Consider the following 10254-nt stretch of genomic DNA (forward strand, 5'->3'; position numbering starts at 1 on the left):
GAAGGACAGACTTTGCGAGCCGCTCGTCGGTAGTGTGACGCTTTTGTTTTTCTTTTCCTCCTTCGTTTTTTTTTGCTACTTTACGATAGCGAACCTCGGATAGCCGCTCATCCGCAGCGGCAGCGAAGGTTGCAGGCTAGATGTGTATGTATATTTTTTTTTTTCGATAATAAAGATATTTTCGTTAAACGACTCACGACGACGACTTGTGTTGAGCCCGCACTTTGCCATTCGTTTGCTTGTTGTTTTGGTTCACCCGAGCGGTGGAAAACAAACCCGATGCGTTGATTTATCGGTTTCTTCCGTTCCTGCACTCGTCCGGTCCTTCGCGGCCCATTTCTCCGATAGGCAGATGAGCGATAAACGTCTCGAGCCGAGACGTGCTGGGCCCGGGGTGGGTATGCCCGTGCCCGTACAAGTGCGCATGCATCCGGTTTCTGTAACCAAGGAGGGATGGGGGGGGGGAGGGGATGGGGTAGGGCATAAACACATCTGTGTTATCGCTTGCCAGAAATCTGTTCCGACCTCATTAACCCATAAATATCGGATCACTTGTTTTTTTTTTTTTTGCTCCTCCGCCCCCACTAAGACCCCGAGCACTAGGCAAAAAGGGCGAATACAGCGAGGTGTCGGATGAAGGCGGAAGGAAGGGTACTCAAACGCGCTGAGATGCTGAGACAGCGCGACGGTCTGTTGTGCCATTCGTCATGCCGCGCAAATGACTTAATGTCTTTACCAACTGGCGATGGCCATCGCTTTGCTTGGCGCTCCCTCCCTCTCTCTCTCTCTTTGTCACTCTGCTAAACCGCGTCGAGTCGGAGCGGAACGCTCCTAAAACACCCGCTTGTCAGTCGCGACGAAACCACCCACCGCACCGGGACGATGAGCCGCAACCGACGCAGCACCAGCAGCACGTCCGGCGATTCCGGCAAGGATCCACAGCTCACCTTCGACCAGCGGCTGCAGGCGAACGCGCGCGAACGCTACCGAACGCACAGGTGAGGCAAAAGCGAGTGGTTTGGAGTGTTTTGTTACATTATTTAAACTGTTCAACTGTCGGCCAATCGATGCCGCAAGCTTAGAACAGTTCGCAATTGAAGACACTTTGCTTAGGGAAATATCAGTACTTGTTTTGGATATGCAGATCCATGCTTACAGATAGAGAACATTCCTTAATGTGCTTGCAATTACAATACAGATGCAGATTCACTGTTTGTACCTTTTACAGCCTTTTGGAATGTTTAAACATTTCTTCTTGACAAAGCACTTCTTCTTAAGCTGATCGTCGAAACGCTTCTGTTCATAAAAAGTCCGTTACGTTAGAACATATAAAAGCATTGCCTTTTGAAACCATTTTAAATATATAAACCGTCATCACTCGATAATTGTTGCTTTTATGTACCCGTACCTGTTGCCTTCAATCGGAACCAAAAACGCTAAACGCTTCTAAAAAGCCGCCCCTTCTATTTCTTCCCACCATCCAGTGTCAACTCCGCGTTCAACAATTTGCGCCTGCTAATACCGACGGAACCGCCCGACCGGAAGCTGTCCAAGATCGAGACGCTCCGGCTGGCGAAGAGCTACATCTCGCACCTGATCGCCGTGCTCGTGACCGGCAACAGCCAGCGGCCTTGTGCCAGCACCAGCCAGCGCCACCAGCCGACGACGGTGGGCGATGGGCAGGATGGTACGGGCGCCCAACCACCACCCACCTACTATCGCCAATCAATCTGCACGTTTTGCGTGACGCTCGACAAGTACTGAGGAAAGCGTTGGTTACAAAAAAAGTGTTCGGTTCGGTTATTCGACAAGTGCACAACAAGTGTTTTTTCTTTCCTAACTTTATTACTAGTTACTTAGCTTTAAGCCAAAACCAAAACGGGCGCACACATGCACACACACACATTGCAATAGTATTGTAATGGTTATATACGTAAAATCCTACTCCACGACGTGCCAAGTCATTTAATGTAAATCGTGACCAAAGTGTAAATTTCAGTATTGTGTGCCTGGGGGGGCGCGGTTCACGCGCGTTTTACTGTGTGAAATAAAATGTACAGCTCTTAGCTCAATAGTTTTAAAGTACACAGAAGAAGAAGAAAAAAAGGCTGTCTCTCTTTCCTTCCCGTTTTCGTTTCAGTGTAGCGTAGACGCATTTGCTGGGGTAAACTTAAAATAGAACAAATTAAAAAATAATAATCCAGCATGCTGCAGAAAGAACGAAAAAAATTGTGTTCATCGGCCACGCTCGGCCTTATTCTCACACTAGGTACAAGTGCAGTAATGACAATTGCTCTTAAGCCTAGGATAATCGTTAAATAGTGCGCAGGTATGTTTGCTTATTTGCTACGTGCGTTTAGCCGCACTTCCCTCTCCTGCTCGTGCTGGAGAGTCGATTCGTCCTTAATTAAAAGCTGCAAAACAAAAAAAAACACATTCACACACAAACGCGCTGCAAAACATTTGGAATACGCGGCTCCTCTCTCTCTCTCTCTCCCGTCTCTGTCTCTCAGTTGGTCACGCTGCCACTGCCGAGCGACTTCATTAGCTGGTAGCACTGCTGCAGCCGCTTCTTGTCGCCGATCTTTTCGAGCGTTTTGGCGGCCTCCTCCAGCATGCCGGCCCGCTCGCCCGGCGACGACAGGCAGGGCGCGGGCAGATGCTTGCAGGCGACGTACAGGGCGGCGGCCCGCTCCCGCCCCCCGGCCAGCTGGGCCGACCGGTCCTTGCCGCAGATGAGCGACGAGCGGGAGTTGCGCTGGCGCAGGCTGCGGTCCAGTAGCTGCTGGGTCGGACCGGGCGCCGCGCCCGCCATCAGCCGGCAGACCGCTTCGTACAGAAACACGCGCGACTGAGCATTCTTGGGGTGGCATGTGGGAAGGGAAGGAAAAAAGGGGATTAAATATACCATTTAAAATTTGCTGACAGGCAACACTTACCGGGAATTTGCTCGTCACCATGCGGAGCAGGTTCAGGTCGGCCTGGAAGGCGGCCAAGATTTGCCCCGGCACCGTTTGGTGCAGCTGCTGGTTGTAGCGCATATCCTTTTCGATCTCCCAGAGCGCGGTACGGGCTTCCAGCAGCCAGTCGCAGGCGAGCAGTTGTGATAGCTGTGAGAAGAAACGTTCGCGGAGAGAGAGAGAGAGAGAGAGAGAGAGAGAGAGAGAGAGAGGGAGAGAGGCGTTAATTGTATGATTTGTTTTGCTTGTTTTGAATTGTTTAACTGTCAAACCAGAAAGTGCGTTTGAAATATAATAATAAAAACAGTAATTATAATAATAATAATAATAATAATAATAATAATAATAATAATAATAATAATAATAATAATAATAATAATAATAATAATAATAATAATAATAATAATAATAATAATAATAATAATAATAATAATAATAATAATAATAATAATAATAATAATAATAATAACAATAATAATAATAATTTACTCGAACACGATCGAGTGTGAGTGTCTGCCGGACTTCCGCGATGGTAATGTCCGCTCGAGTTAGAAGCTTACGCCTTCGGGTTGCATTGCAGAAGTACTGCACCTGTTGCCAACACGGTAAGTGCAATGCAACTACAATGCACCCGAAGGTGGGACCGGGGGATGATTTTTCACTCAGCCAGAAATTGGACAGAAACCCTTTTTTTAACAACGTTTACCACCCAAAACACTGGGTTTTCTACCCGTAGGGTAATACGCATGTGGGACTTACAAGCTAACCTTATGTTTAAGTCTGTCAAATGTTGCTCTATTGTTTAGCTTATCAATTACTTACAACAAATCATCAACGAACTGTCATTTTGAATGTTATTTAGAATAGGTACGATCGTTATGTGAATGTAAAGAGAGTAAACTGTTGCTTCTGGGGAACATTTTGGTGCTTGGTTAACAAACGCTATCGATATTCTCTGTTATTTCTTGGCTTTTTAACTGCAACCTGCCCGATGATGTTTACAAGCAGTACTGTAAAATGTCACTGTCAATGTCATAAAACAATCTGACCGAAACAACATCTATATCAGCATCACGTACTCAGTTGTGATAATCGGAGGTGATACTCAAACCGATTGATGTGATCATTGCATGCTTCGTGACATTTTTGTCAGTCACTATGTCATGACTTTTTGTTTATTGTGATCAGTTCTGCAAAATGTCACTAACATAGTCATGACAAAGTCCGGCTGAATCAAAAACATGTCAGCGTCACGAGCTCTGCTGTGATGATCAGAGGTGAGATTTAAACAGTTGGTGCGATCATCACACGCTTGGTGACATTTTGTGCGACCAACTCTTGGTCAGTCACTTGGTCGAGACATTTTCAGTCGGTGATCATCGCGATGGTCGCTGCGTGCGAGTGGTTCCAAGAAACAACATAATCATGTTGTCTCGCTCTGTTTGTCTCGAAAGACAATCAAAGCAGACAGAGTGAGAAAGAATGTTCATTTTGTGGTTAGAACTCACGCGCCAAGTATATTCCAAGAATGTCGTGATTATCGCCGTCAAAAATGTCGTGGCCAAGTGAGTGACCAAGAGTTAAGTGCTAATCAAAATGTCACCAAGCATATGATTGTTTCTCCAACTGTTTGCGTATCGTTACTGATCATCTCAGTTGTGTACGGGAGCTAATTTGAGATTCGTTTTAGTCATGAGTGTTGGTGACTGAAACCGAGACATTTGGCAGCACTGTTTACAGCCAGAAAAAGTCATGATTCTGCTTGCGCCGACTTAAGCTCAGCTTATCAGTCAGAGTATCGGGTTTGACTCAATCACTGTCACGTCGCGTTTGGAATGTCATGACGCACTTTCATTGATTATCAGCAATGAGCATCAAGCTAACACGGATTGTTTTCGTTGTTGAACATCCCGTGATCCCCATGACATTTTGCAAAGTATTGAATGTTAAATTGTAGCCTTCTAATCCGATTGACACCAGTTAAGTCTGCTGATTATCGTCTGATGAGCATAATTTCCTCCCACTTTAGTATCGTCAACTCGTGGAAATTGCAAAACATAATTCAAGCAAGAAAATAAAACAGATTGTTTAAACGACAACAGCTATCTTGGCATTGCTACTAACTGCCCCCGGTGCGGCAGTAATAAAATATAAACAAGCGAAGCAAACCATAACCTTCATAAATTTCACTATTTAATAAAACAAAACAAAAAACAACACATAAAAAAAACACAACAAATACTAATCACTTACCAACTTCAGCCGGCTCGGCGTCTTGCAGATATTGCCGGTAAGGCTGTCCTCGAGGAAGCGGCTGCTGGCATTACAGTGGCCAAAGATCGTCTCAAAGCTCGATTCCGTCTTGGTGCTGCAATCGAGAAAAACACAAAACCCCATTAGTGAGAGATAGAGAGAGAGATGAAGCGAAAGGGAAACACCTACATCAAGCCGCGCTTAGCGTGAAACGCGAGCAGCAGCGCGCGGGCAAGCGGATCCTCCAGCTGCTGCATGGCGGCCGGCAACGTTTCCACCTGGCCGTACAGGGCCTCGGCCAGCTCGTCCTCGCCCAGCAGCCAGAAGCCGGCGACGCGCAGCAGATTGCACCACCAGTGGGCCAGCTCGTCGAAGCAGCAGTCGGTGCCGTGCACGCTGCACCCATCGAACGGGACCGGCTTCTCCAGCCCGAACGTGTCCTGCAGCAGCTCGGTAAAGTGCAGTATGTCGCCGCTAACGCCGCTGCCGGTTGCGGTCAGATCGGCCGCCTCGCTCGACTTGCTGCCATGGTGGTGGTCCTCCTTCGTCTCCTTGCCGGCGAGCGGTCCCGGCCCGGCTGCGCCGCCCTTGCCGGGCGAACCGGGCCCGCTGCCCGGGTCGCGCACCGTCCGCTCGTGCCCGGACCCGACCAGCAGCTGGAGCGCCTGCTGCAGCAGGTTCAGCCGGTACTCGCGCATCACGTACTCGATCGGGTCGGCACTGTTGCAGAGCGTGGTGAAGAGTGCGGTCGAGCCGTCCATCCGCTCGCCGTACCGGAACCGGCTGGTGGTGAGAAAGCGGAACCCGTACGGCGTGAACAGCCAGCGGAACCGTCGGCTGGTGTGGTCGCTCGCCAGCTGCTTCGCCTGGGCGAGATAGTACCGGCAGTAGTACTGCAGCAGCCGCGGGTAGCTTCGCTTCACGCGCAGCGCCGCCAGCAGATAGATCTCGATCGTGTCGTCCACCGAGATGACGGACGCAGCCGTTTCCGCCATGTTGACCGCGCACAGGCTCATCATCAGCCCGTTCGCGTCCGTCCGGTTGGTGACGAGGTGCAGCTGGTTCAGCCGGTGGTAGAGCAGGGCGAGCTCGCGCGCCGAGTGCAGCGCGTGCATCCGGTCGCCCTCCGGCTTGAACAGGCCGCCGGTGCGGCGCGACAGCCACCGCCCGATGTACAGCCGGTGGAAGAACATGCGCACGAACTGCCAGGCGGTGGCCGACACGCGCTGCACGCGCGTCGACGGCAGCGACAGCCCGAACGACTGCAGGCACAGCTTCGCCTCGCGGTACGATGCGTCCGCATTGCCGCGCCGGAACTCCACGTCCGACTGGCGCTTGTGCTTCCAGTAGTCGGTGGAGGCGCGGGACCGGGGCAGCAGCACCGGGTCGCCGTACACCAGCATGCGCACGAGGCAGAAAGCGAGAAACATCAGGTTGACGAGCGCCACCAGCAGCATCGAGGAAAGCCGGGACCAGAAGTACGGCTCCTCCACCGCCAGTATGCGGCGGGTCGTGCCCAGCTCCTCCGGTGCGTCCGGACGCCCGCCCGCCAGCGACAGCAGGCTGCCGAACGGGTTCACCACCAGCACCGCCAGCATGAACATGCAGATCGTGAGCCGCGCGTTCGAGGACATGCCGCCCAGCCCGGACAGCATCTCGTCGTCCAGCAGGTCGTCGCCACCGTTCGACGAGAGCGAACCGGACCCCGGGAAGGGCGACCCCAGCATCGAGCTGTCCGAGTGGGCCGGCGACGAGGACGGGTTCGATTCGTCGCTGCGCGGGGGCGTGATCGGCCCGATCATCAGGTCGTCCACCAGGTGGTGCTGGTGCTGCTGCTGCTGCTGCCCGACGAGCAGATCCTTCAGCGAGTGCTTCTGGTCGGCCAGCCGCATCTTGTACGTCATGTTTTCCTGCTTCAGCTGGTTGTTCTGCTTCTGCAGGTGCCGGATGTGGTCGATCGCTTTGCGCAGGATGGCCGATTTGTTCAGCTTCGCGTCCACCCCGACCACGATGTTCTTCAGCTCGACGATGCAGCTGTTGATGGAGGTGCGGTACCGGCGCTCGATCGCGTTGTGTGCCGACCGCTTCACCTCCTTTACCTTCGGCACGCCGGCCGGCTGGAGGCGGGTCAGCTGCACCTTCGGCTGCCCGTCGGCCGACTGCTGGGAGGGGGGTGCTGCCGCCGCCGCCGCCACTTGAGTCGGTGCGTCCAACACGACCGGTATGCCGGCGGTCAGGATCGGGCCGCTCAGCGTGTTGACGAGCGTGTGCAGGTTCGGGCTGGCCTTCACCGTGACCGTGCTGGGGACGGGCGCGGTGCTCGCGATCGAGTGCACGTTCGCGTTCGCGTAGATGACGGGCGTGTTGGCGGGCAGGAAGACGGACTGCTTGTCCACCGTCTGCAGCGTGAAGACCTGCTGCATGAGGGGCTGCCCGCCCGCGACCAGATTCTGGACGCGCACGTTCGCAATGCCGGGCAGCAGGTTGGCCGTTTGCTGCTGCTGCTGGGGCGGTGCGGGAGCAGGGGCTATCTTCTTCTGATAGGTTTGTGTGACCGGGGCGCGTGCGTTCTGCAGCAGTAGCGCGGTTTGTGTGGTGGAGGTGGTGGTGGGGGTGGTAGCCACTGGCTGACCCGCCATCGTGGGGCGGCTCGGGGCCAGAATGACCGAGCGAGTGCCCGCAACGAGATGGCTGGCCGGCTGCAGATGCAACTGCTGTCCGTGATCGTGCGGCTGAGGGGCTAGCGTGGGCAGTGACGTGGCGGCTGGAGTGGGTTGGAGCTGGGGAGCACAGAGCAGCACCTGCTTCTCCTCCTGCTTCGGCGACTGCAACGGGGTCGATGGCTTGGGGATCGGCTGGAAAAGCGTGTCCGACGGGGAGGGTGGCGGTACGGCTGATGGCTCCTTCTGCCCGACACATTCCTCCTTTATCGTGACGCCCGCTCCGCTCGGCGAGGGAATCGCCATGGAGGCTGAAGAGGAGGCGGCGGAGGCGGCGGCTGCGGCGGCGGACGTATCGCCAATTGCCCCTTCCCAGCTCAGGTTGGACAGGAAGTCTTCGCCCATCAAGTTCAGCAGCTTTTCCTCGTTCATTTGATCTGAAAGGGATGATGCAACGTTGCGGGAATGGGTGAGCGATGGCAAGATGGCAAAAACGGTTGTAAAAAAAAACAGACACTTACACATTTCCGCAATGTCCACGATGTCGCTCATATCGTTCATGTCCGCGATGTCCAGCTCGTCCTCCTTGAAGCCCGTGTTCGGGAAAAACAATCCCGGCTGGTGGAACGGATCGTTCCACCCTCGGTCTTGTTCCATTTTGCCGGACTTTTCTGTGTTTTTCTTCTCGCTTTACGTTTGTTTTATTTCAAAAAATAAACTCACAGCAAATAATCTTCACCTCGCTTAACAACACCAATGGGAAATGCGGCAAAACTTTCCACTCACTGTCGTCAGGAAAGAAAAACCAAACACACCAAAGCAACGACGACGTCGTGTGTGCGCGTATGTTGACGATCTGATGCAAACATCAGATCATGCCGTCTCGACCAATCAGAGGCCGCCGTTTAGCATCGTATGATGTTCACCAAACCCCCCCTGTGACGTCACGCACGGGCTACAGTGCAGGGCGGCGGTCGGTGCCGCGGCGCATATTGACGTACTTTTTGCACTTTTGCTCACCCGGGTGCTCTGTTTTGGGTTGAAACGATGGCCGCAACGATGGTTGATCGATGTGGGTCGATTGCTGATTGAAAATGGTTGAAAAAACGGGTTTTATTCGCCAAGTTTTGATGCGTCGTAACGCCGAGCGGGAATTCGTGCTGCAATGTGCAAGGGCACGTCGTTCTGTTTTGTGCTGTTTTCAGTGCGTATTTTGATTGGTCGTCCTATGACAGTTTTCAAATGGGTGCGTAATTTTGAAACCGGAAAAACACGTTTACAGTGTCGTGTTCGGGAGTTTTCTGTAACGGATAAACGAGGGGCTTTTAGAAAATACGGTACAAATACAATTGTATGAGTTTCTTCAGGATTACTTGACTTATATTTCTAACTCTTCCCATCGCATCCAGCCGAACTTCGTCATGAAAACACTGGCCAACACTGTTCCGCCGCTTTGTGTGACAAGGCTGGAGTTGGAAAAATGTAAATAATTTGAATTTAAAGCGTAACAAAGCAGTTGCCGAAGCAAAGTATTGAATAAAAAAGAGACAATACATTTAAAAAAGTCATATTCAAGAGTATTTAATGTTGAATAGTAGGACATGATTATTATTGTAAGTTTCCTAGAAATAAAGTCTTGTTCCAACTAGCATCTTTTACACAGCCCCTCTCTCTCTCTCTCTCTCACTCTCTCTATCTCTCGCTTGGTGGCCGCATCTATGTAAACACCCGATCTCCGACAGGTCTCGCTTCGCCTGATCCAGTCATCGAGTTCACTGTGCTCCCCTGCGCCTTATGCCGAACAGCGGAGCGCTGTCGAACATCTTCTTGGTGGAGCTTGAGTCAGCCCGCATCCTCATAACATGCCCCAGCCATCGTATCCTGCCAGCCTTCGCCACCGTCAGGATTCTCGGTTCGCCGTATAGCTATGCCACCTCGTAGATCATCCTTCTCTTGAAACTCCGTGCTCGAAAACATCGCCAAATAATTTCCGGAGGGTGCGTCGCTCCAACACGCCCAGAGCGTTTGCATCCTCCGCTCTGATGGTCCAGGACTCGTGTCCGTAGAGGACCACCGGGCGAATCAATGTACTATATATCTCACATTTTGTCCGGGCTCGTAGTCTTCTGGATCTCAGCAGTCGGTGAAGCCCATAGTATGCACTAGTAGTGGGAGCTTGAAATCGGACCTACCCGATTCCGATTCCGTTTTCGGGATAAATTCCGGAGCCGATTCCGATGCTGGAATCGAGTCAGATTTCGGAGTCGATTCCGAAGCCGATTCCAGAGTTGGTTACGGAGCCGATTCCGGAGTTGATACCGGAGCCGATCCCAGGATCGGCTCCGAAATCGATTCCAGTATTGGTATCGGCTCCGGAATCA

The 10254-nt window shown here is 52.2% G+C and overlaps 2 protein-coding genes across 2 annotated transcripts; one reads left to right on the forward strand and one right to left on the reverse strand.

Annotated features, from left to right (window-relative positions):
- The first annotated feature begins 476 nt into the window (after window positions 1–476).
- LOC120905801 (transcription factor 15-like) lies at window positions 477–1782 on the forward strand. Its single transcript, XM_040316959.1, has 2 exons — window positions 477–998; window positions 1485–1782. Exons 1-2 carry the CDS (start codon window positions 883–885, stop codon window positions 1762–1764), a joined length of 396 nt encoding a protein of 131 aa, XP_040172893.1. The 5' UTR covers window positions 477–882; the 3' UTR covers window positions 1765–1782.
- A 43-nt stretch (window positions 1783–1825) lies between these two features.
- LOC120905800 (sterol regulatory element-binding protein 1) lies at window positions 1826–9089 on the reverse strand. The gene is made up of 5 exons (XM_040316958.1): window positions 8395–9089; window positions 5403–8310; window positions 5214–5328; window positions 2940–3110; window positions 1826–2860 (listed from the first exon to the last, which is right to left on the reverse strand). The coding sequence occupies exons 1-5, from the start codon at window positions 8528–8530 to the stop codon at window positions 2510–2512; spliced, it is 3681 nt and encodes a 1226-aa protein (XP_040172892.1). The 5' UTR covers window positions 8531–9089; the 3' UTR covers window positions 1826–2509.
- Window positions 9090–10254: the final 1165 nt, after the last annotated feature.

Source organism: Anopheles arabiensis, chromosome X (assembly GCF_016920715.1).
Source record: "Anopheles arabiensis isolate DONGOLA chromosome X, AaraD3, whole genome shotgun sequence".
In the NCBI taxonomy this organism is placed as follows: domain Eukaryota; kingdom Metazoa; phylum Arthropoda; class Insecta; order Diptera; family Culicidae; genus Anopheles; species Anopheles arabiensis.

What these genes read in the sequence shown, in the direction of transcription:
- LOC120905801 (XM_040316959.1), top strand. Translation starts at nt 883, where the DNA reads ATGAGCCGCAACCGACGCAGCACCAGCAGCACGTCCGGCGATTCCGGC. An exon ending in GAACGCTACCGAACGCACAG is followed by an intron (nt 999 to 1,484) that starts GTGAGGCAAAAG and finishes CCCACCATCCAG; the next exon opens with TGTCAACTCCGCGTTCAACA.
- LOC120905800 (XM_040316958.1), bottom strand. Translation starts at nt 8,530, where the DNA reads ATGGAACAAGACCGAGGGTGGAACGATCCGTTCCACCAGCCGGGATTG. An exon ending in CGTGGACATTGCGGAAATGT is followed by an intron (nt 8,311 to 8,394) that starts GTAAGTGTCTGT and finishes CATCCCTTTCAG; the next exon opens with ATCAAATGAACGAGGAAAAG. An exon ending in TGGTGACGAGCAAATTCCCG is followed by an intron (nt 2,861 to 2,939) that starts GTAAGTGTTGCC and finishes TGCCACCCCAAG; the next exon opens with AATGCTCAGTCGCGCGTGTT.